The 27485-nt window shown below is 40.1% G+C and overlaps 1 protein-coding gene across 1 annotated transcript in view; it reads right to left on the reverse strand.

Moving 5' to 3' along the window:
* Positions 1-4945: 4945 nt before the first annotated feature.
* The window catches only part of cfap77 (cilia and flagella associated protein 77), a 184877-nt gene continuing 162337 nt past the window's right edge, over positions 4946-27485 (reverse strand). Inside the window, exon 7 of the mRNA XM_048559140.2 lies at positions 4946-5460. Within this exon, the coding sequence (XP_048415097.1) occupies positions 5338-5460 (123 nt within the window). The 3' untranslated portion in view covers positions 4946-5337. The remainder of the gene's footprint in view (positions 5461-27485) is intronic.

Below are 27485 nucleotides of genomic sequence, written 5' to 3' on the forward strand. Positions count from 1 at the left end.
CATTCTTGAAGGTTCACCTTGATTGGCTCAACATTTTTCAAATGGAAAATGGCTGTCTCAGTTCAGTCCTAGTGAAATACACAGGACTTTTTAAAGGAAGGCTTGTGACAATCAAAGGGGCCAAAGCCACTTTACATGTTGAACAGGATGCAGTTCCAAGATTTTGCAAGGTCTGCCCAGTGCTATTTACCTTTGGGCAAAAGTAGAGGTGGAAATCAGAAGGCTGGAGGGTAAAGAAATGATCAAACCAGCGCAATTGGCAGAATGGGCAGCACTGGTCGTACTGATTGTGAAATCTGACAGCTCGGTCGCCTTTGTGGGGATTTCAAGCAAGTGGTAAAGTTTCTCACAGCTGGGTAAATGCCTAATCCCTCACTGAGAGGTCTTGTACGTAAAATTGGCCGGGGGAGCTATCCTTAATGAAGTTGTGCATGAGCCATGCCCACCTGCAATTGTTACTGTATGAGGAGTCCCAGAAATACACTACAATTAATACCCATAAGGGTTTATATCAATATACAAGACTGCAATTTGGGGTATCAGCAGCCTGTGCCCTTTACCAGCAGAACATTGTACAAGGGCTAGCCCAGATTACCAATTATGTGGATGGTATGCTAATAACAGAAGACCAATAGAGAGCACATGGAGAACTTAAACATAGTGCTCAAATGTTTCTCCTGGGTGGGCAGACACCTTGGAAGGGAAAATGTGTGTCCAAGGCACCCCAACTCTAGGTTACAGAGTGGACAAAACCAGGTTACACCATGATCAAAGGAGCCTGGCTCCCATGTCTGTACTGGATCTTAGGTCTTTCCTTGGGTCAGTGAATTATTACGGAAAATTCATAATAAACTGGCCTCCATCTTGTCACCGTTTATACCTGCCATTAAAAAAGGGTCAGCCTTGGAAATAGTTGCAAAGCCAAGAAGAAGCCTTGAGGGAAGTGAAAAAACAGCTATTGTTCATCTAAGGTCTTGGCCCATTATAATTTGAAGCAAGAAGTAGCACTGACATGCGATGTGTGCCCTTACAGTATCGGGATAGTGTTGGTTCACCAGTGGCCAAATTAAGATCTACTCCTGATAGCCAATGCTTTCTAGCCTTTGGTTGATGCCAAATGTATGTATGCCCAGGTAGAGAAGGAAGGTTGGATAATCATCTTTGGTGTGAAGAAGTTTCAGTAGTCCCTTTGTCATAGTAACTGATCACAAATTCCTCAGACAACATGTCCATCATGGGCCTCCTGCAGTGCCACAATGATGCCAGCCAAAGGTTGCAGGAGCAGCAACTCATATTCCGCTTGGGAATCCTGCAGCCCAATGGTATCAATGTGGACTTCACAAGCTTCAAAATCTCCCCTTCCCCCACTGCATCCCAAAGCCAGCCCAGCTCGTCCCTGCCTCCCTAACCTGTTCTTCCTCTCACCTATCCCTTCCTCCCACCTCAAGCTGCATCTCCATTTCCCACCTACTAACCTCATCCTGCCTCCTTGACCTGTCTGTCCTCCCTGGACTGACCTATCCCCTCCCCACCTACACTCTCCTCTCCACCTATCTTCTCCTCTATCCATCTTCGGTCTGCCTCCCCCTCTCTCCCTATTTATTTCAGAACCCTCTCCCCAACCCCCTCTCTGATGAAGGGTCTAGGCCCTAAACGTCAGCTTTTGTGCTCCTGAGATGCTGCTTGGCCTGCTGTGTTCATCCAGCTTCACACTTTGTTTACTTGGATTCTCCAGCATCTGCAGTTCACGTTATCTCTGACAAACTCCTACTAGGTCTACTAAAGGAAGACAAGGCGGTGCTGCCCAAAGATTCCGGTAGAATTCAGTGCTGGGCCCTTATTCTCAGCACATATACATACAAGTTAGAACACTGTCCAGGAAGCCAATTGGCAAGTACGGATGTCTTGAGCCACCTCCCACTGGTAGGTATTCCAACGTGGTGCTACCCCTGGAAGAATCTGTTTTGGTTTTGGACTTCCTATACATCCTTCCAGTCACAGCTGATAATATCCAACTGTGGATACAAAAAGATCCTGTCCTGGCAAAACTAGAACAGCTGATGGTAATGGAGGAAACCGCAGGGCAATTGCAACCGGGACTGAAACCTTTTTGGACCCAGCAAGACCAGATCACCTTTGACAATGGCATGTTACTGTGGGCAGCAAGGGTGATTGTCCCAAGTAAAGTTTGCTGCCAATACTGGCTGAACTCCACCAGGGTGCTCCAGGGGTTTCCAAGATGAAGATGCTAGTGAGAAGCTATGTCTGGTAGCTTCGGTTGGATGCCAACATTACTTTGTTGGTGGGGCAGTGCTTAGAGGACAAAACAAGGACAAAAATTGCCACCAGCAGCACCCCCACATTCATGGGAATAGGTGGGTAAACCGGGGTCTCGGTTGCATGTAAAGTCCTTTCATGGGGTCAATGCTCCCGGTCATTGTGGAAACTCATTCAAAGTGGTTGGACATGCATAAGGTTCATTCAGTAAAATCAGGGATGATGATTGAGAAGCTGCGAGCATCATTCATTGTACATAGACTCCCAGAAGTACTGGTCACAGACAATTGGGTGTCATTTACCAGCAAGGAATTCAAATATTTCCTAAAGTCCAATTGCATTCGGCACTTAAGGACAGCTCCATACCATCCATTGTCCAATGGGTTAACAGAAAGAGCAGTCCAAACATAGAAGGCAGGCTTAAAGAAGCATCTTACAGCATCAACTGAAACCAAACTGTCCCAATTCCTGTTCCATTATCGGACCACCCCATACAATGGGGATAGCTCCAGTGGAGTTACTGTTGGGGACAGGACTCTGTACCTGATATGCCCAAACCCGGGGTTGAGTGTGAAATGGCAGCAAGAACGCCATGGCTGGTCACAATGTAATACAGGGGATCAATTTTGGTGCCAGAACCATGGAAATGGCCCTAAAATGGGTACAAGGTGAGGTTGATGCAAGATTGGGTGCCGTGAGTTACAAAGTTTGGATAGGTGATACAGTCCTGAACAAACACGAACATCACTTGAAAGCTGTTAGCTTGCAAACGGGGCAGGAGCAAAGCATACCTCATCCCTCAGAACTGAGAGCAGGTCCGGGAGAACCTGAAGGTGCTCCCCCTCTGTATAGTGTTGAGGAAATCTCAGAGTGTGAAATCAATGCAGCCTCGATACTGTTTTCACCAGATGAAGAGGAGGAGATTTTTACGAGATGTTCTGGATGCAAGAGATGGGCCATGGTCTGGTACACCTATGTCTGAGTCTGGGTTGGAGGAACTGTTCCTGGGGCAAAAGTGTCATAAGAAGCTACAAGCGAAAGATCAGGCCTACATCCCTGGGCTGGAGAGGGATATCGTGATTGGAAGCTGGTGGGCCTCATTAATGATGATGTTCTTGATTAGACCAGGTTAACAACCTCAATCAGGAAAGCTTTGCCTGACCAATGAAGTAAGGAGATTAGACTCTCTTCAGTTGTGGCCTGAGCCAGTATACTGAACACTATTAAATAAATTGGTGACGGGACACTGGCCTCTGTGCAGTTAGTTCAAGTTACCTCATAGCATCTGGAACTGTTTCTAGGAATGAAAGTTCCAAATTGGGAAAAGATTTTGCATTCTAAGGAATGCTTGTTTCTAAATTTTAAGCTGATAGACAGCCCACTGAATAGCGACTAATAGCTTAGTGTAACACAAAACTAAAAGGGATATATTAGTGGAACAGTGATTTTGTAATATTAGGATACTAATTTGCCAGTTTAGTTAAACATTGTACATGAATATTAATCAAACAAATGGAAACACTCCATTTTAACTAACTTTTGTGAATGGATAATGCAGCTAGCACAATACTTTTGCAATCATTTTCCAGGATTTCAGCCATTGTATAGGAGTGCTTAGGTCATTGGACTGCACCATGTAGGCTAATGCCTGAAGATCATAAAGATTTATAAGCTTGTAAATGCCTTCTGGCATTGCCCTTTGAAGGGGTCTACATAGCTATAACTTGCAGACTCAATTCTCACAAATCGATGCATTGTCTCCACAAGCCAAGTGTCCTTACTGCAGAATTACAATGATGTTTGCTGATATGTCCAAAGGGCAGCATTATAGTACAGAGATGTGCCATGATGGTTTGGAGAAGCTGGCCAATGTTGAATGTGAGGTGCTCTTGAAGCTGTCATGGAGTGAGCCCTACAATGTTGGTACTGGGTATCCAAAGTGGCGGTCTAGAGGAACAAATGGTGAGCTGAAGTCAGCAGGTAGCATCCCTGACATTCTTGTTGGGAATTCTCTTTGCTTAGTTTTTGAGCAATGGGCAGTAGGGTCAGAACCTGTTTATTATTGAGGCGAGATTCTGTGTTTATGGGTGTCAAGGAGCAATAATCCCCATTACTAGACATCTTGTGGATCCATAGTGACAAACTTAACATCAGGAAATGTTAGAAAATGCAACTGGTTGTTCCTGACTTTGAGAAAGGCCTCACTCAACATCTCACACAGTTCTCCCAGATTTCTTGCCATAGCCAAAGTTGTTTGAGGCCTGATAAGGTTCTGCTCCAAGAGTTTTTCATAATCACTGAACATCTCAAAGTGCTTTACGGCCAATGAGGTACTTTTGAAATGTAATCAGTGCTCTAATGTAAAACAGCAGTATAGAAATCTGAGCTCCAATAGCTGTCTCATATCACAATTGCACTGGGTCATTCAGCAAACTGTTTGAGCGGCCATATTTGACAGGTCCCTCTTATGTTTCATTTGATTTTAGCATGTAAACACGAACACAATCTAAGAATCTAGGAATGTGGAGAAAGTGTGCACTTCTTCACTTGTATTTAACAAATAGACAGAATTACTCCATTCCACTTAAAATGCCAAACTAAGATACCTTAAGTTCAGCTTACGATTATTAAAGTACCCAATGTCCCTCTCACTTTTACCCTTGACATGTCATGTGGGAACAGAGTTTACATAAGTTCTGAGTAATTGCATGCTACGGAATAATGTTTCTTTTAATTGATAAACTTAGGAGACCTTATCTGATAGTTTTCATTAGGTTGTCTTGGACATCGATGTATAGTAGATGACCATTTATTTTCTCTGAACAGAGGGATGAAAATAACATTTTCTTACATACAGAACATTAAACTGAAGTAAGTTTTCTTTCTGAATCCAGTGTTGCATCTTGAAACACAACAGATGTAATCAAAAAGGCTAAAAGATTAATTTAATTCCAGTTATGTATTAAAATCGCGACCTATTTCAAGCATTTGAAAATATGCACAATTACAATCCCTCTATTTAATTTGCAAGTTAAAGAAACTAATAATTTAGGTTCCGATTTATTCAAAGGCATAGACACCATGTCCATGGGGGCCACTCCTTGCAGCTGAATCCAACCAGTTCACATCGAAAGCTGCACGGCGAGCTTCCATGCTCCGGAAAGTATCTAAGTGAGGTCCAATCTGCACAGGAAAAAACAAAGGAAATTTAAGACGCAATGATCCATTTGGACAACATTTTTAAAAACAATGGTGCTTGAAGCATTATCTCCAACTTCAAACCTGAAGACTATTGTCAAAAATCTCTGGCTTAATCGAACTATTAGAGCAAAGATGTATTGACAGTATGAATTGCAAGGTAATCTATTTATGTTTAGTTATTCTTAAAATAACAAAAAAACTTTAGATTCAAAATAAATGATAAGCAGTGTTAATTCAGCTAATGCTAGTAGAATTTTACTGTCTGCCCTTGAACAAAAGTGCCCTTTAATTAAGTATGTGTCAAAAGTCAGGTTTGACTCTTCCTTCTTAAGAGGAAAGGTTTTGATGCCATTTTTTAAACAATTTTCCTTTACACCTTATTTTAAAATCATAAATAGAGAGATTTTATCAAATTTTCCATTTTGATACATATCTTCATAAGAAATGAAAACAAAATATTAGTTTCATGGAATGGTAGCTTTTTTGTCCAAAATAATGATTTCTGATAACCGCAAGAAAGCCCGTCAAAAATTTAATTTGGTTGAAATAGGTTGTCTGTATATCTTTGAAAGAACTACAGTACACAGAAAAAAAAACATATTTCCACAGAAGCTAGGAATCCAGCATACAAAATTGGAGGAAGCTTTACATAGGTACATACCATTGAGTGGCTAGGTAGGTCAGGATCAAACAAACAGGCTGGAAGTAGAGTGGAGGAGAATGGCTCATTTGAGCACAACAGACTAGTAAAAATGACTGGGCCCAGGATGTTATACTGGCTGATGATTGCAGTTTCATCTTAGGGCTCAACAGGGAGGTGATGGCCTAGTGGTATTATCACTGGACTATTAATCCAGAGACCCAGATAATGTTCTGGGGACCCAGGTTTGAATCCTGCCATGGCAGATGATGGAATCTAAATTCAATAAATGTCTGGAATTAAGAGTTTAATGATGGCTGTAAATCCATTGTCAATTGTTGGGAAAAATACATCTAGTTCATTTAATGTCATTTAGGGAAGGTAGCTGCCATCCTTACATGGTCTGGTCTACACGTGACTCTGGACTCCCAGCAATGTGGTTGACTCTTAACTGCCCTCTGGACAATAAATGCTGCCTAGCCAGCAATGTCCTCATTCCATTAATTAAGTTTAAATAAATGACTGATCTCTGAAAGTGCTAGAATCTTCTTTTATATCAGCTATTGGAAATTTTTCTACTTGAGTCTCATTGACCTCCATTTTCTGAGGATTCCTTGATGTCATACTTTTAAAGCTGCCTGGACACAAAGGCCATCTACTCTCAACTCTTGTCTGTGGTTCTCCACTTGGAATCATAATTGAATTAACACTAATGAGGTGTGAAGAAAGTGGTTCTGATAGACTTGGACTGTGCTACATTAATGGCAGCTGATGGTACTATTAAACGCACCACCAACATTGATGTTGGCAGGCCATAAGTAGCAAGATTAGATAATCATTTTTTAAAAATGTGTGGATAACATGTACTTGGACATTTTCTACCCATGCAGGTATCAAAGTCATAAATGTGCTGTACTGTTTTGATTGGGAGGTGACCAATCCTGTTACACAGGGTATTGCCATGATCCACAGTGTCATTATGAATGTTATGTTCAACATCTTCAGCTGTTTCTGAATGTTATAAGGAGTGAAGTGAATTAGCTGGATATTAAACAACATGAGCATGTGGTTACTTTCGTAGCCAAAGAGAAATGTCGATTTAATAACATCGGCTTTTGATGTTCGCAAAATCTTCAACCCTGTTTCCCACAGTTACATGTTGGAGTTCACCATGGTTCAAGAAGGGGAATGCTTCCCCTCCTCCTTTCACGTTGTTCACCCCAGGTTATTTGAAGTTAATAACATAACAACATCAAATTTTGAAGAATGTACAGCACAGAAACAGGCCATTCAACCCAAATAATCCATGCTGGTGGATATGTTTCATTTCAGCCTCCTTCATGTTACGATATTGGTAATTACGGATTGCTGAATTTTAATTTCCATCATCTGAGTGTTATGCCTGAGAATTTCACACACTGAACTGATTTTTTAAAAGAAACACACACCTAAAATGGCTGCAATGTTAACCTGATCACATATTGAGACAAGCTTAGTGAGACACATGTGGAATGAATAAAACCATTGGCAGAGGAACTTTTATGTAAACACATAATAACCAGGCAACTGAATTACTGTCAAGAATTTCACAACTTTTATTTTCATCCATACTAGGATGATAATTTCACATACTGGGAGATGAAAAGCTCAGCAACCAGATAGTCATCTTAGAAACAGATTGAACTACACTCAGAAGTACAAGCTCAACAATATTTCAATAACAACTTTTGAGCAGCAGAGATAAGAAAAATGAAACACTTACAAGAAGAAGAAAACTTCTTCTCTCCCTGTTTACTTCTTTCAATATTTTGGAAAACAACATGCAGTGAAAAAGCAAAGTCGAGAAACAACTGTTCAATGAGAATGCAAAGGTATCTACAAACCTCTGCACTGCTGAGGATACCAGTCAACAATCAAACAACAGTAGTCTTATGTTAAAACACATCAAGGACTGTAAGGACTCTTAAACTCTTGAAAATTTTACTCTCCCTGTCCATACCAGACACATTCTTTTAAACTTATTATCCTTGTTTGTCTGTGTGTTTGATGTTGCATTTTTATTATCTTTGAGGTTAGGTAATAAAATTCCTTTTTCTTTCACTCAGAAAGACACTTATTATTGGCTCCATCATTTCTAGCAAACTCTGTTTTAATTGAAGTATGATAACTGCAAGCTAAAAAGAAACAACAATATTTGTTGTGACTGACCTAGAGAGAGTTAAAGAGAAGTGATTCCTCCCTCCATACCTTGCCATAACATTCTAATTTATTTCATCTCATCCCATCTGCACATGCTGTCAACATGATAAACTCATCTAGCTTCCCCTTAGAGTCATAACTGTAATTCACATTGTAACCATTCTGGGTAAAACAAAAACTTGATTTCTTCATTGGATACATTAGCAACCATATAACATTTATGATCCTAACTTATGGACACCCCTGTAAGTTTAACCTAGCAAATTCCTTCATAATTTAAGACCTCCACTGAGTTACATTTCAGCTAGTTTTCTTTAAAAAGCAAAGAGTGTCAGCCAGCACAGTCTGTTCTGATAGTTAAACTGATTATTATAGTTACTTAATACAATATGGATGTCTCTGACAAGACCCGTATTTATCACTTATCCCAAAGTGACCCTTGAGTAGGTGATGGTGAATCGCCTTCTCAAGCCTCAGTAGTCTTTCTGGTGATAGTGCTCCCACAGTCTTACAGTAACTGTGTATAATAATTGACTATAAATAACTGGCACAACAGAAACTCAGATTCTGGTTTCAACAGACACAGGTTGGAATATTTGCAGAACCAAGTACAGAGAGGGAGCTTAACTCTTCAGTCCTTAGTAATTTTTTTAACATTTAGAAACCTCTGAAACACCTGACTACATTTAATTTCTCATTTTGTGGATTAGTCTTGTGCCAATTTCCCATTTATTGCTTGGAAATCCAATTCAAAAAATGAGTGAAATTAGATTCCAAAGGGGCCACAAACTAGTGTGTGCTCTGACAATTTAAAAACTCACAAACTAATCCCAATATTATAAACAAAATCTTAAGGAAATCTTAGGAGGTTTATTATTCACAGTATGAAATTTTACTACTTTTCCTTCAAGGCATGAACAAAATAATCACATTTACACCAACAGAAGGATGACCCAAGGAGCTTTATTTCCAATGCTGAACTTCTGAAATTTAACCACTGCTGTAATTTTTGAAACCTATGGAGAGATAATTTGAGAGGAATGGAGAATTTCTCAGATTAAACGCTCACTGTAAAAACTTTGTCAAGGTGTTGAGATCCTCCAAACTGAGCTCACCTGTAACTTTCAGGCCTTTTATGTGACACCACCGAAATCATGTCACTAACCTATAGCTCTCAAAGTATGCTTTATGCACCACAGGTAGTCCATCCAGATCCTCCTGGTGGTCAGAAAACTGGTCCAAAATGCAAGTCCCTGTTGTACATTGCAAAGGATTAGGCCATAAGAGAGAACAGGCCAGACTATCAAGTTTACGGTCCCGTTTGAAGACATACTACCAGACCAGTTCTCATTTTCCACAGCATCAGTTGTCATAAACAAAAACCATGTAGTTTTAATAGCAGGATTTATGTTACTATTGATTTTGTTTAATTATTATAGATGTAAGACTTGAACTAATTTTGAAGATTATTGTGATAATTTAGCACAATAGAATCTTTTGATATGTTCTTTGATAGTATTAATGTTTGTAATAAGAAATTTCTACACTTTTGTTTCTGCCACAAATGAATAATTTACATTTTGTACCTAAGATTCCACACTATTTTATTACATTTACTAGCAAGCATTTGATGACTTTTTTTTTGCAGTAGCAAGTTAAAGCAGTTGTGCAGCACCAGGGCAGGGTGGTCTGCAAGACCTCTTGCCCATCTAAACAGCTTGCAGCCAAAACAGTCTAAGAATCAATGTTTATGGGCATTCAGGTTATTGTAGAAAAAGTTCTAATCGCTTAAATAGTCAAGAACATTACACCTGTTCAATCCCACTAATTGTACTCTTTTGTTTGGTTTTCTCACCACATGGAAGGTGAATGAGAGTGTTGTCACAGGCTAGTGATATCTAGTGCAGCCGTGATACAGGAAAACAAACAAAAGGGAGGTCGGACTGAAAAATTATCAGGAACTCTCAAGAGCTGTTGACAACTTGTTAAAAATAATCACACTCAGTAAACCTATTATAGTTAGAGTCTTGTTCAGCAAGTGGTCCAGGTTTGTGTCAGGAAGCATCACAGATAAAGAGCCACTCTTATCACCAGTATTCCCTGCTGTGTCCGCCATCTGCCACAATGTGCTCGTAGTTTTATAATATATCCAGGAAAAAACTGAAACTACTGAGTTCAATTTCTTAGATGGACGACAACAGGATATAACTCTTTCTTTCCTTCCCTCTATCCCTGTCCTGCATACGCCCCCACCCCCAAGCTCCTTGCCTCATGAAAAAGCAGCTTTTGGACAAACATTTTCTAAACAAAAACTGACAGGAAGATTGCAACAGTTACTTTTTGATATAGAAATGCTCTGCAAAAATATGCACAAGGAGCCTAGATGCAAATTACTTAGAAACACATCACTCTACTACTTGACAGAATATAATGAGAATCACTAAATCTTTTATAAGGTCAACACTCCTCTTCCCAAGCAGCTGTCAAACAAAGAAATTCAGCAAAACCAAACTTCCATCGCCTCATTAAACTCAGCAGCCACGGACGACATGTTCCGCCATCAATACAAGTTGTTTTGTGTCAGTAATTTGCAGTAAAAGTCTGATCGAGGGCCTGTGGAGACTGGGGAATCGTTAGCGCTCCAGGAGCGGCTCTGCTCCTAATTGGAAGCATTGGGCATTATCAACTGAGGATTTTCCTGGATCCCTGACAGCTACCGGTGCTGGAATGATTGCCCACTTGTCAGTGTAAAAGACCATTAAAAACAAACAATTTTTCTTTAATTGGAGGCTTGCGCTCGGAGCCCAGGTGAGAAGCCTCATCACTTTCTTTGGGCCTATTGATGATTATGGCTTACTTCAAAATCTATCTGACAAAATTGAAAGGTTTTTCTTCTCACACTGGAAAGTGTTTTCAATATGACTACAAAAAGCTTGGCAGGTGATTTATATTTTTTTCCTCCAGCCTGCAAGGCCTTGATTAACTATCTGTATGTTCATACCACAAGTAGAACTGTTAGACTTCAAAACTGATCAGAATTACTGAGGTGAGCAAACCAAATCCAAACTGTTTGACTCCAAAAGAAATCATTGCTGCCTTCAGGAGCCAAATGGACCACTACAGAATTGACCCTAAGCTGAAAAGAGGATACTTGGATCCAAATCCTCTCAAATTGGAGAAAAAAATTGCTGATCAAGCTTGTGCTCTTTTACACCCCTTGCATTCCTTATGAATCAGATTGCAAAGAATGAAGAACCGTAACTGAAATGGTGAAGTTCTTAATTATAAAGGAAAAACGATTTGGGGTGAAAATGAAATGGTATTGGCTCATATTGAGTGTTGAGTTGGTGGGCACTTGTTTATCTTCAGCCAGTTTATCAAGCAAGATCATAAAAATACTGCAGGCTGCTTGGCTGTAACTCATCTAACCACTGCAATACATATATGAATAATTTTGGTACAACTGTGTGCAGATGGACTTAAAGAGCTTTAGTTTGAGGAAACTGTGTCAAAACAATTTTTTAAAATAGGCTTTGTTGTCTTCAAAGAAAGTCTGGCACCAAAAATTAAATGTCTGCTGCTCCTAATGTGTGCTTTGTAAATTGTGTAATTGGAGAACTAACTAGCAACAGGCATTGGCAGTAAAATGGTGTTACAAGCATGAACATTTAGAAAAGGGGTGAGGATGCTTGGTTTTACATTTTATGATAATAACCCCTTTTAAGCACAGTGAAAATGCAGCTGGATCAGCGCAGAATTCCATTAGTGCTGCATACATGTTAGTCATCACACTTCAAGCTGACAGTAAGCATTTCATTCCCCGTGTCAGCTTGTTAGTATATTGCAACAAAAAATCTGGTTTTTCAATGAAACTGGAGGTTGTGGGGGTTGATCAATTATTTTTGGAATCTACTAGAACTAACCTGATCATTTGTAGGGCATAACTGAAAGTTAGAACTGATTCCATCAATCAGAGGATATAACTGAATGTAATCAGAACCAATTACACAATCCTGCTTATTTATTAGAACTTGAGCATTCTGTTTCTGCAGTGTAGTAGTTATCATGGTCACTTTATACGTGAAATGTCCATGTTTACCATGAGATAAACACATTATAGGGGTAAATAGCACTGTGGTAGTGTGTCTACCTCTGGGCTAGGAGGTTCAAAACCCATCTGCACTGGAGATGTGTCATAACATGCCTGAACAGTTTGACTGAAAATATATACATGAAGCTGAGGCAAAATTTAAGTTGAGATGATGCCTACTGACTATAGGTAATTATTTATCCTCAAAAAAGCTGTAGTTTAAAGACATCCTTTCAGTAGCTTTTCCTCTTTATTTAAGGGAAATTCTCAGTTCATAGGCTTCGTGAAGATAATAAGAGATGGAGACACATTGCATCATGTCTCTAACCTCAATATCAAAACTATGATTTCCTAAGGCTTCCTAATAGGGGGGTTAAACTGGACCTATATCTGGAATTGGTACAGGCCCAGTATGGCAGTGCTAGTAAGATAGGAGCAGCCATTCCCAGCCCCTACCTCACCTACTCTCCACTGACTTTGCCCAAGCTCTTTACAGCTGGTCTTTGAGGATTCCTAGAGACAGAAGATCAATAACACAAGAGGTTCAATGAAGGCTGGCAATATACTTCCCTTCACCTCACTCAAACCTTGATAATGCTTGTGCATATGGGTATTGGATCCGGTCACCAGTGACCAAGAGTACAGGTACTGAAATTTAGAGACATACAGTTACGATCTTGCTCTTCCTCCTCTCTGCCTTGATCCAGGTGCAAGGCCATATCAGGAGGAAGAACAGTGGCAGGATTGTTTTAGGGTATTGTAAATGGCTTAAACCAAGAAATTCCAAGAGACTTCCCTGCTCACAAACACAGTGAAACCCCAGCCTGCTGTTTCTGTTGAGTACCAAACAGCTGTTGACTTATGACTGAAGATTTATATTTTTAATGAGAGGAAGAGGATATGTCCTTGCATGAACAAATCAATTACTTATTTCTGGAATGTTTTTAGCACTGTAAATGTGGAATTGCCACAGTTTAGAAATAAAAGAAGTAATTTTGAGTGGTAATGAGTTTTCCTGAACATAAAACTTATAATAGTGAGCATATTGTAATATCTAGTTTTGTTTTAGAACACTTTCCTAGCTCAATTTCATGTTCTTGGTGGAGATCTCTCTTTTCAACTTTATCATGCAATAGCCAGGGAGATAGCATTTACAGTTCTGAAAGGGCCAATGTCAGCAGAGAAATGTGAGCATTGAACAGTTAATACAATATCCAACATGTATGTAATAGATTGTGCAATCATCAGATTGGTGACAGCAAGGTAGTCAGATCCAGCTGTGATCACAAAATTCAGCTGCCTGTGCCTGTTCTGGTAAGCCATGTTTTTGTGCATTTAAAGCATTCACGTGACATTCCTTTCTCTGCTACTTTAAAAACCTTATTGTTTTAAATCGGTTTTAAGGGGATTAAGTTGTTACTATTCCCCTGAGAAATAAAACCTCAGCCTTTAAGCATTCTTTCAGCATATTGTTTTCTTTTTTATTCGAGAGAGATTTTCAGTTTCTAGACTTGCTGAAGTAGAAATGAGACAGAGATACGTTGAATCGAGTCTCCACCTCAATATTTTGCCTGAAGATTTCCAAGGCTTCCTAATATATTCAGAACTGGACCTGCATATGGAATCTGCACAGGGCATGGCACTGCATGAAAAGTGTAAGATCTCTCTTTAAAGACAGACAACCAGTGATGAGTTTACCCTGAGTGTCACTAAGGATCAGGCAAGATGCAAGGTTCAGAAGGCGTGACCTTTAAAGTGACTTCAGTTGGCACAGGAATTGAACCCAAGCAGTTAGCATCATTCTGCATTGTAAACCATTTGTCCAGCCAATTAAGTCAACTAAGCCCATGGCACTGCTGATTGGGTGTGAGCGAGATATCACTAAGCTTCCCCACTGGCCAACATCCCCTATTCTCTTCTGACTTTTCCCCATAGGACTAGCAGTATGCTAAAACACCAAAAAGAGAAAAAGACAAGTCAGGGATGCCCGCATCCCATGATCAATTTTTAAAAATGGTTTGTGCATTGTAAAATTCTACACACAGCACTGAACTTGACCTTGTGATGCTTTTGAGGGAGAAATGTTGAGCCTGATAACAACTTCTCTATTCTGAATTTTGGCATGTTTATCAGTCATTTAGAAAGATAAAGTCTTGAACTTGCATTTCTTGTGAAAGACAGTAGCTTAGCACTGTATCAGAGATAATGGGAACTGCAGATGCTGGAGATTCCAAGATAATAAAATGTGAGGCTGGATGAACACAGCAGGCCAAGCAGCATCTCAGGAGCACAAAAGCTGACGTTTCGGGCCTAGACCCTTCATCAGAGAGGGGGATGGGGGGAGGGAACTGGAATAAATAGGGAGAGAGGGGGAGGCGGACTGAAGATGGAGAGTAAAGAAGATAGGTGGAGAGAGTGTAGGTGGGGAGGTAGGGAGGGGATAGGTCAGTCCATGGAAGACGGACAGGTCAAGGAGGTGGGATGAGGTTAGTAGGTAGCGGGGGGTGCGGCTTGGGGTGGGAGGAAGGGATGGGTGAGAGGAAGAACCGGTTAGGGAGGCAGAGACAGGTTGGACTGGTTTTGGGATGCAGTGGGTGGGGGGGGGAAGAGCTGGGCTGGTTGTGTGGTGCAGTGGGGGGAGGGGATGAACTGGGCTGGTTTAGGGATGCAGTAGGGGAAGGGGAGATTTTGAAACTGGTGAAGTCCACATTGATACCATATGGCTGCAGGGTTCCCAGGCGGAATATGAGTTGCTGTTCCTGCAACCTTCGGGTGGCATCATTGTGGCAGTGCAGGAGGCCCATGATGGACATGTCATCAAGAGAATGGGAGGGGGAGTGGAAATGGTTTGCGACTGGGAGGTGCAGTTGTTTGTTGCGAACTGAGCGGAGGTGTTCTGCAAAGCGGTCCCCAAGCCTCCGCTTTGCAGAACACCTCCGCTCAGTTCGCAACAAACAACTGCACCTCCCAGTCGCAAACCATTTCCACTCCCCCTCCCATTCTCTTGATGACATGTTCATCATGGGCCTCCTGCACTGCCACAATGATGCCACCCGAAGGTTGCAGGAACAGCAACTCATATTCCGCCTGGGAACCCTGCAGCCATATGGTATCAATGTGGACTTCACCAGTTTCAAAATCTCCCCTTCCCCTACTGCATCCCTAAACCAGCCCAGTTCATCCCCTCCCCCCACTGCACCACACAACCAGCCCAGCTCTTCCCCCCCACCCACTGCATCCCAAAACCAGTCCAACCTGTCTCTGCCTCCCTAACCGGTTCTTCCTCTCACCCATCCCTTCCTCCCACCCCAAGCCGCACCCCCCGCTACCTACTAACCTCATCCCACCTCCTTGACCTGTCCGTCTTCCCTGGACTGACCTATCCCCTCCCTACCTCCCCACCTACACTCTCTCCACCTATCTTCTTTACTCTCCATCTTCGGTCCGCCTCCCCCTCTCTCCCTATTTATTCCAGTTCCCTCCCCCCATCCCCCTCTCTGATGAAGGGTCTAGGCCCGAAACGTCAGCTTTTGTGCTCCTGAGATGCTGCTTGGCCTGCTGTGTTCATCCAGCCTCACATTTTATTAGCTTAGCACTGTACTAGATGTCAGCATAGAACATATGCTTGGATCCCTGAATGCAACTTGTGACTATAACCACTTTTCTCTCACCAAACAAAATGATCTTCTATTCATCTTGCAACTCGTATATGCTCATGAATTTTTCAATCTTTTATTAAATAACATCATCAAACTTAACAACATTAATGTCTTTTCTGCTGAATCACCATCAATAATATCTTCACTTCTATTCATCCATTTGTCAGTGTAGTACTAACACAATTTTTTTGCTATGATCTATAGATCCATTCATATTCAATTTACCCCAATTTCCAAACTGGATTGATGTTTTCATGCAGGGCTGTTTTGATTACTGCCTCATCCTTCTTGTAGAATGTTCTAATATCCAAAAAAAGTTAGTATTTTTCTCTTTTTTCTTCCCTAAATCTGGATAAGATTGGAAATAAACCTCTATACTGCTCCATTCTATTCAACTGTTAAATGCAAAATCATGCCTTATTGCTGCCAAGCCTAAAGATTCTGGGCTCTCTGAGATTAGAAAAGAACATAGTTATGTTGGTAACAAGGTGTGGAGCTGGATGAACACAGCAGGCCAAGCAGCATCTTAGGGGCAGGAAAGTTGACGTTTCGGGCCTAGGCCCTTTCTGATGAAACGTCAGCTTTCCTGTTCCTAAGATGCTGGTTGGCCTGCTGTGTTCATTCAGCTCCACACCGTGTTACCTCGGATTCTCCAGCATCTGCAGTTCCTATTATCTCAGTTATGATGGTTTCAGTTTTGTTATCCTTCAGATGTATCACCGAAAATTATCTCTGTTAACTGCTACATATTCAATATCTTTGCTCCAAACCTATCCCTCATGTGGAATTTGTTCATGTTCATTATATCTCCATAAAATCATCACATCTCTAAGAAATATCCCACTTATCCTTCTTACCTTACCCACTGATTATTCTTGTTTTGGTTATTCTAAAGTTCTGGAAGCTATGGTTAACTATCCATCACATAGATAATGTCCACTAGAGTATACTATTAACTATTAAGTTGAATTGAAGGCAAAAGATTGACCTGTTTAGGGACCTGGATGAACAGAAGGAGGTACAGAGAGGGGCAGATACTTTGACAGAATGTGACCACTGGTGTTCTGTAAGGATTGCTGTTGGGACCTCGACTTTTCATGATAGTCATTTGTGAATTAGATAATAGAACAGAAAGTCACTGTTCAGATTTGCCAGTAATACAAAGATAGATGATTTATAGGCAATGTAGATTGATACTTAACACCACAAAGGAATATTCATTGATTAAGTGAAAAGTGCGGCAAATGGATTCCAATGTAGGCAGTGAGGTTATCCACTTGACCTAAAAAAGATAGAATAAGCTACTTTCTAAATGAATAGCTGAACCAGTGGAGATCCAACATTCTTGGGGTATTAAAACGTCATGAACACTTACAGAAAATGCACAAAATAACTAACAAAGTGCTGACCTTTATACCAAGAGGAATAGAATATAGCTGGGTAGATGAAACTTTTCCACCAAAGACCTGGGAGCAATTTTTAGGAAGGAAAAATTGGCCTTGGAAGAACGCAGCTTGGATTTACCATAATGATATCTAGACTCCAAGAGTTGAATGAGGAGAAAATATTTGAATTGTTTTCCCTAAAATTTACAAGGTTATGGGGCAATACAATTAAAATCTTCAAGATATAAGGGACACAGCTGGATTAAGGCTGCCGTCTTTTCGGGGGTGTGGGTCTGAACTCTGGCATCGCCACTTAGGGGCAGCATAGCGGCTCAGTGGTAAGCAGTACTGTCTCACAGTGCCGGGGACCTGGGTTCAAGTCCACCTGTGTGGAAGTCACATCTTCTCCTCATGTCTGTATGGGTTTGTTCTGGGTGCTGCTGTTTCCGCCCATCGTCCAAAGATGTGCAGGTTAGGTGGATTGTCAGTGCTAATTTGCTCATAGTGTCCAGAGATATGTAGGTTAGGTGGGTTAACCATGGGAAATGCAGGGTTAGAGGAATAGGGTAGGGAGATGAGTCTTTGTGATAATGGGAACTGCAGATGCTGTAGAATCCAAGATAACAAAATGTGGAGCTGGATGAACACAGCAGGCCAAGCAGCATCTCAGGAGCACAAAAGCTGATGTTTCGGGCCTAGACTCTTCATCAGAGAGGGGGATGGGGAGAGGGAACTGGAATAAATAGGGAGAGAGGGGGAGGCAGACTGAAGATGGAGAGATACAAGAGAGTTGCAGTGGGAGAGAGATTCCCTGAGGTTGGTCCAGAGGGTAACTTCTTCAGGTTAGGCATACCTGGAAGAGGCTTCGCAGTGAGGTTAAAATTGTATCAGTGATAATGGGAACTGCAGATGCTGTAGAATCCAAGATAACAAAGCGTGGAGCTGGATGAACACAGCAGGCCAAGCAGCATCTCAGGTGCACAAAAGCTGACGTTTCGGGCCTAGACCCTTCATCAGAGAGGGGGATGGGGAGAGGGAACTGGCTGAGATGCTATTTGGGGGGGGGTCAGGGTGGACTTGATGGGCTGAAGGGCCTGCTTCCACACTGTAGCGATTCAATTCTATCTGACTGGGGAGCCTTGGGTTAGGCTGAATGGTCGAAAAATTACAGCCAGACATTTCAGCAGTCGAATTCAGCAGGAAAACACTTGAGTTAAGGCCATGATCGTACTGAATGGCAAAGCAGACTCAAGCGCCACATGGTTCACTCCTGCTTGCTTTCTTATATTGTTATGCAAAGGGCAAAAGAAGTTTGGATCTCTTTTCTGCAAATGGCAATTGAACTTAGATAAATTATTACTTTTAAAATGAAAGTTGGTGGACTCTTATCATAAAAAAAATTCAAAGGCTTTGAGAAAAGGCACTTATATGGAATTTAGTGACAGTTCAGCTATAATCTCATTGACTGGCAGATCAAGCTTGAGAGGCTAAATGGCCTACTCTTATTTCCATGTTCCTACAAAGTTTTGGGTGAAACTACAACTGTTTAAACTACTGATCACCTGATAATAATGCAGCTGAAAGAACATATCTCCGAATTCTAAACTTGAACATTGATGAATCATGTGTCATGTTCTTGGACATTTATAAAGTTTTTGATCGAATCTGACCTGGTACACTTCCAAACAAGTTGCTATTACAAAGTGCACAGTAGTTTAGATAGTGCACACCTGAAATATAAATAGGAAATACTTAGGATAGGATACTTGGGTCAGGCAGTATTTGGGAAGACAGAGAAGTTAATATTTCAAGTCTGTGATCCTTTGTAAAACTGGAAATTGGTACAGACGTAACATATTTTAAGCGAGTACCAGTGCAGGAAAATGAGACATGGAAGGAGACGTGAACAAAGGGAAGATCTGTCACAGGGGACAAGAGAAATGTAAATAACAAAACAGATGACGGGATAAAGCAAAAGGAGATAATAATGGGACAAGTGGATAAAAAGAAGTTGGGCCCAGTGTCGTGTAAATAAGACAGCAGCAGCATCATTACTGGCACCAATTGTCTGAAAAGTAATGGGTATAAAGGTTATGATCTGAAACTGTTGCATTACAAAGCTGTGAAGTGCCTATCAAGTAAAGGTAGTAAAAGACTTTATGTGGTCATCTTTTTCCGGATCTACATTCATGGTTAATCAGTTATTTATCAAATCATTCTCTTTAGTCTGTAGTTTATGGACCCAAAACTAATTTTCAACCTAATCAAGGGCTGCCAAAATGTTTGCCCTCTGCCTTTTTTAAAGCAGATGTACAACATGTAATTAAAGCCATCTCCTTATTTGATTCCTGGAAAATAAGTTGTCGCAATATCAACAATGGTAAAGTTCTGTATGCTTGGTATAATTGTGCCCAAATGGTCGCCACTTAACTAAAGCCAGAAAGTTTTTAATTACAGATTGCCAAAATGGCTGGTCTTACCTGCAGAATTTATTAGAATCTAATAATATTTATGGGATATTAAGCTTTTCCACTCTTTTAAAATCAATATTTTGGCCAACTTTAGGGCACCTTTCTCCAATAATGACTTCTCAAAGCCCAAAACATCTTCTCAACGGCAATGAGTAACAATCTGCATTGACTGTGTTGTATAGTTCAATTACACGGACACTGAAGACTGGTGGAAGAAGCACTGATATTGTTGCTGAATTATAGTAATTCAGAGATCCCAGTCGAGCTCTGGTGGTCCAAGTTCAAATAATATCAGGACAAATGTTGGAACTTAAATTCAATGCAAAAATCTGGAATTGAAAATGTCTAATGATAATAATGGAACCATTGTCAACTGGTGTTAAAGCCAATGTTGTTCACTAAAGCCCTTATGGGAAAGAAATCCATTGTTTTTACCTGGACTGGCCTACATGTGACTCCAGTTCCACAGCAATGTGTTTGAGTCTTAACTGACCTCTAAAATGCCAAGCATATCATTCAGTTATATCAAACCAATAAACTACCTTAAAGGAATGAAACTGAACAAAGTTCCTGGTATCGACCTCGGCATTAGAATCAACAATTGTTGAACCTGCAAAGTGTTCCTTGCTAACATCCGGGGTCAGTGCTAAAAGCAGGAGAGCTGTCTCACAAACTAATCAAGTGTCAGCCTGGCATTGTCATACTCATGGTAACATACTTTATAGACGATGTCCCAAGTATCATCATCACCATTCCAGTCAGAAGGAGCTGTTCTGAGAATCCTCAATCTTCATTCGGGAGCCCACAAGTCTCAGATCAAACATGACAAAGAAATCTCCTTGTGATCACCACCTAGCATCCCTGTCACCACACTAGACCGAGTCTGCAGCAGATGGTGAATAAATGAAATAGAGGGTAAAACATAAACAGAGAGTGCTGGAGAAACAGCAGGTCTAGCAGCATCCATACAGAGATGTGTCACTAGACTCAAAACATCAACTCTGTTCTCTCTTTACAGAGTGTGCCAGACCTGCTGTATTTCACCAGCACTCTGGTTTTGTTTCAAATTTTCAGTATCCATGGTTCTTTATGTTTATTTAATAAAGGTATCCCTCATTCATTCAAGATATCTTCTGAACTACCTTTCTTTAAATAAGGAAACCAAAATTGCCCAGAGTATTTGAGATGTGATCTCACCAACATTCTCAACATAATATTCTCAGTTTGTAATAAAGGATAATATTCTATAAGGCTTCTTGATTTCATGTTGTACCTGTGAACCTACATTTTGTGACTCATGCATGACCTTTTGTACCTCAGTATTTAGGAGTCATTCTCCATTTAAGTAAAAACCTGTTTTTTTTATTCTTCTTGCCAATGTGAACAACTTCACATGTTCCCACATTCTGCTCCATCTGCCAGATTTTTGTTCACTCGCTCACCCTATCTATATCCTCCACAACTTCCTTATGTCTTCTCCATAACATACTTTCCTATCTATCATGGTATCGCCGGCAAATTTAGCTACTCTGCCTTTAATCCCCACATCCACAAGATTTTTGCAAATTCTAAACAGTTCCACAGCGCAGACTCCTGGGGACTCCATTTGTCACATCCTCTATCAATTAACGCTTTTTAAATTATATTTGTCTCCGATAGATAGTCACATTGTGATCATGGTCAATTCAAGTTGCTCTACTCTTCAGAGGTGGAAGATAAATCTGAACAAATTTATTTCATATATATCTCCTTAGCTGTTGAGCAATTAATTAAGTCAGTAGAAAATGATAAAATCTGGCTGGTAGATTTTAGAGACTTAAATTGTGATGTGAATATTGATTTTAAATAATACTGCAACTATTCAGCTTCTTTTCTAACAGACGCGACACCTGCCTTTTCTTAATGTTTTTGGCTTTTTCATTAAAATATCTGATTTGATTTCCAGGCACTGAACATTAAAGTAAATCATGAAAATGTAAAACTGAATTGGAAGGAAGATATATTCCAAATAAATAGCTCTCATATTAAATAGATAGATTTGACTGGTAATAGCTGGTGAATTGTATGTGTGAACATGGATCAGAAGGACTAGTCTTGTGAAATACTACTGTACAAAGGAAGAAACTGAAAATGTTGTTTGTCTATGTTGCCTATTAATTAAATTGCAGGTTAACTGCTCATATAATGAAGATGTCTAACATGGAGGTTGACACTGCTTGCAGGGATAGAAAAAGATCCAATTTGTAATGGTGATTTTTTTATAGTCACGATGATACAGTATGACAGGGGAGCTTTAAAAATTCTTAGAGTTAACCAATTGTAGTTTCCCTTTGAGACTTACAATGACATTTATAATGACCTTTCTTGATAGGCTGATATAACATTCTGAATTCACTTTTTAGTTTAAATGATGCAAAAACTCATGGCAGTTTAATGACGGTTAGCCAGAAATTTGGAAATCTGTTTTGATTTTGATTATTTAATTTTAACGATATTTATTTTCCTTTGTGAATTATTCTGTTGGTTAATCATTTCTGCTTTGTTGTGTTCCTTAATTTCATTTCTGACCTGTTTACATATTATCAGTAAATAGAATGGCTGAAGAATTGGATACACGACAGAAGGATGCCATTTGGCCTACTGTATGTGCTAGTTCTCTGTGACAGCTATTTAGTTTGTCTCAACCACTATCCTTTCCCAGTAGCACTGTGAATGTTTTCTCTTCAGATAATTATCTAATCCTGTTTTGAAGACTATGATTTACCTCTACTATTCTGTCTGAGAGCATTTTTCATGATCTGGACTGAGGCCTTCCCCAATGATGACCACCCTGGATACGGTTTGCCTTTTGATCTTCCCCTCCTTTCCTAGTTGGACCCCACAAGATAACACTGCAGTTGAAACTGAAAACTCAGCATTGCTCGGGAATGAATGGACTATAATTCTATAGTAATGCAGTACACCAGTATTCCAAAGCATTGTACTAAACCGTTCAGTTTTTTTCTGTTAATCCGATAAGATACTGAATTTCACTGTAGCTACATTGATGATATAGATGTCAGTTTCCATTGTATCCTTAGTAATTCTGAATTCCATAATTTAATACTGGCACTATGATACAGTGCGCATCCCAGGCCTGATCCTTAAATAAGCCAAACACATTCTCTATCTGTTGAGCACTGGCATTTTTGTCATCTACTTTATTCAGGATAAACTTAAGCATCATCAGTAAGAAATGCAGATGGCTGTATTTGAGCAGTCTTGTAATTCTCAGAAAAGTAGAGGTAAAGACAGAGAGGGTGAGGGATTGAGTACAGTGTATAAGATGCCCCTTCAGATCTCCAGTGATTCACACAATCTGCTGAACATTGAAGGGTCGTGTTCTTTCCTTGACTTTACCTGGTAGAACAGCCTTGGGCTGACAGGCAACTTGTAAAATGATTACTGACATATGCTAATGGTGCAAGCACATTCTTTGTGTCCTAGGAATTGAAAAATGTAACACGCTGAGATATTTTGAATGGAAGCGGCCTGTTTCCTTCAAAGAATATTTCAATGATAGCAATTTTGAAGATTCCATTTTATTTTTAAATTTCCCTCATCTATTTTGTTCCCATTCAATGTCTTTACATCTGTGCAATGAATGCATGTAGCAGACTTTAATAAAATCAGCCTGTAACATTTCATTTATGCCATATTGCATTCCAAACTGTTTATACTTTGCAATTTGAAGTAATACACTTAAGCGAATTGAGACTTGTAGTTTAAAATAATTACTCTAGTGAAATTTGCATTAAAGTATCTTACGTATAGTGTGAAATCATTTTCTTATTCAGAATTATAACCACGTATACATCCTACTTGGATAATTAGATGAATTATTTTGGTCTTGTTTGTCCCTTGCTCTTTGTCTGCATCCCTATGCACATTAACTCACTCTATTAAATACCTTAGTTGAAGGTAAATGTCACTTGAATTAATAATCCCAAAATTTTTTAAGCAGCAGGCACTAAGACCTTGGGAAATCTTAATATGGTTGGCGACCCAATTCGTAACCTCAGTCTGTCCCACTGGGTACAACATTCATGGAGATTGTTCGCTTCACTTTTTAAGTATGTGCTGTTGTAGTTCCTGCTTGAATATATCACAATATCTGTGTGTAGACATGGAGTTGGTAGCAATGGATTGCACATTTTATTTGATAAACCTAGTGTGATTGCATTTGAATCATTAATCTTCTTGAATGAGCATTATTTTCTAATATAAATGCAGAGTACTGTAACAGTTTTTCCTACACAGAAAACAAAAGGAATACTTAAATAAAGAGTGTTATGTGTTAATCAGAAAATTACCATGTTAATCTAATATTGAGTTTTAAATCATTGTTCCAAAGCATTTAACTATTGTCTTTGCAGTTTAATGGTATTGTTTGATAGATTTGACATGCATATTTACATGACAGACAACAGCAGAGATTCACTCTCACCTTAGATCATTAGACTGAGAAAGATATCAAAATTACTTCACTGCAGTGAAGTTATGAGGCACAATCTTATATATTACATCTCTGGTCAGATGGTATGACCCAAATTCAAAGCCTTTACTTCTCCCTTCAGTGGCATGCCATCAGGAATGAGCAAAAATACCAAATCAAGGACATAATAAAGCAAAGAATCCTTTTGCTCCTAAACATTATTTGAAACTTACAGACTTTCATTTTCTTGACTCTTGTTTCAGTTAATGCTTTGTAATACAACGTGGATTACCCCATGCATAGCAGCACTGTTCTGTATCCATCAAACGCTACCTAAATAAATGCAATTTCATCCTCCCCTCCAAGGATAAAGTGAATAACTGAGAGGAATTTGTTCCCTCTGTTTCATTGAACCAGAATTAAACCTGAAGGAAATTCTTATTTTTTCTGTGGATCCAAGATGCACCCCTGCCTGTAGTTTTTGAAAAGAAAACGTTAATACTTATTTCAAAATTTAACCACACATCCTAAAAACTGTTTTATTGAGCTGTTTGTCCTCTATTTGTTCAACCAGAGGACATGCCACATGATGTCTGTTATGGGGATCCCTTTGGTACCACTGATGCCAACATATTCTCGGGCTAACTGGAGACTTTCTTTTACCCTTTTTGCCACCTAACCTTGATTAAAACATAAAAAAAATTGGGAGCCATCCAGTGATAAGTCTTTAATATTCATAGAAAGACATCCTTTCAGCTTTGAAGCCTGGTTAGGGAAAGGGATTTGCAAAACAGTTTCTTTAAAAAAAATTGTTTGAATGACTTCTGTAACATATTCAATAGATAGCACTGAGAAATCCTAGTATTGACTGCCCAAATTTCCATCTCACTGAAACATTGAGAAATAAAACTGTGTCTGAAGTAATATAAAAGTTCCCAACTGACATCTCCCCTCAAAAATGAGTAGCAGTTTTGGTCTTCCAAATAAAAATTGCGGCTTTTGTCTCAGTCAAACTCATAGCAATGGTATTGGGAGTTTTAGTTGTATTGTATATCTTTAAACAAAAGGTCCTTGTTCTAATTGCTGCACATAACATAAAAACACATCACAATTGATAACCAAGACTGAGTGGTGTAGAGATAAAATACAAGCATTATAATTTGGAATCTACTTTCCAAATATAGAAAATTTATGGTGTTTCAGGGCCTATTTATGTTACTAGGTACTCCATTATGTCACCAAACTGCCCATCCACGCTAAACCAATTTCCCTGCACGTGGTCCATATCCTTCTAAGTGTTTCTTATCCATGTATTTGTCCAAATGCCTTTTAAATGTTGTTAAATGTACCTGCCTCAACCGCTTCCACTGTCATTCCATATGCAAATATATCAGCCTGGATCCCTGCAATTTCCTCACTAGTCTCTTGAAGAGGATCAGGACTGGGAGATTTATCCACCTTCACATATTCTAATACAGCCTACACCTCCTGTACTGTGATATGGACTGTGCTCAAGAATTCGCCAATAGCTTCCCAAGTTCCCATGTCTTCATGTCTTTCTCCATGGTAAACACAGGGGAAAAATATTCATTGAAGACCTCACCCAGATCCTGTAGTTCCACACATAAATGTCCAATTTGGTTCTTGAGGGGTCCGAGTCTGTCTCCAGTTATCCTTTTTCCTTTGTATACTTAAAGGATCTCTTTGGATTCATTCTAATCTTCTCAGCCAAATCTATCTTGTGCTCCCTTTTTGCCCTCCTGATTTCCTTCTTCAGAAAACTCCTGTGTCTTCTGTATACCTCCAGGAATACCCTTGAGCCCAGTTGCCTGTACCTGAGCCGTGCCTTCTTTTTTTCTGGTCAAAAGCTCAATATCATTTGTCATCAAGGGTTCCGTACTCCTGCCAAATTTGCCTTTCACCCTCACAGAAACATATTGACCTTGAACTCTAACTATCACACTTTTAAGGGCCTCCCACTTACCAGAGGTTCCTTTGTCTGCAAAAAAACTACTCTAATCAATCCCTGCAAGATCCTGTCTATCTCCTTGCCTTGCCCCAATTTAGATCTGTGAGCTGTTTGTCCAGTTTTGTCCTCTCCATAACTAATTTACAGAACTATGGTCACTAATCCCAGTTACCCGCCCTTCCCTATTTCCCAAGAGTAGGTCAGGTTTTGCCCCTTCCAGAGTCTACATACTGCTTGAGGAAACTTTCCTGACTACATTTAACAAATTCCATCCCATCTAAGCCATTAATACTACTGCAATCCCAGTCTATGTTTGGAAAATTAAAAGCCCCACCATGACAACCCTATTGCTCCTGCAAGTCTCCCTGCATATTTGTTCCTCTAATTCCCATTGACTATGTGGGGTCTACAGTACAACGCCAATAACATCACCATCCTCTTGGTATTTCTTAGCTCCACCCACAAAGTCTCACTGGATGATCCTTCAGTTATTTCATCTCTGAGTACTGCTGTGATAACTTCCATTAACCAAAACAGTAACTCCCCTCCCCTCTTTCCTCTATCTCTGTCCCGCCTAAAGCACCTGTATCCTGGCACATTAAGTTGCGAGTCTTGTTCCTCCCTTGACCACATTTCTGCATTGGCTATAATTTCCCTGACTTCATCGGCCTTACCTGTCAGCCCGCTTGTATTGAAATAGCTGCAATTTAATCCAACAGACATTCTTCACTTGCTGTCATGTTTCAGCCTGACCTGTCTCTTCAACTTGCTATTTCTGATTACTGTATCTTCTTCCAGCCTTGCACTTGCCTCCCTGCTGTTCAGTATCCCACATCCATGCCAATCTAGTTTAAACCCTCCCTTGTAGCACTAGCAAATCTGCCGCTAGCATATTGGTCCCACTCCAGTTCGGGTGCAATCCGTCCCTCTTGAACAGGTCACCTCTGCCCCAGAAAAGATCCCAATGATCCAGGAATCTGAACCCCTGCCCCCTGCACCAATGCTTCAGCCATGCATTCATCTGCCATATCCTCCTGTTTTTACTATTACCAGCACGTGGCAATGGAAGTAATCCGGAGATTACCACTGTCGAGGTCCTGGGTTTTTAACATTTTCCTTG

Source organism: Stegostoma tigrinum, chromosome 29 (genome assembly GCF_030684315.1).
Source record: "Stegostoma tigrinum isolate sSteTig4 chromosome 29, sSteTig4.hap1, whole genome shotgun sequence".
Classification (NCBI taxonomy): domain Eukaryota; kingdom Metazoa; phylum Chordata; class Chondrichthyes; order Orectolobiformes; family Stegostomatidae; genus Stegostoma; species Stegostoma tigrinum.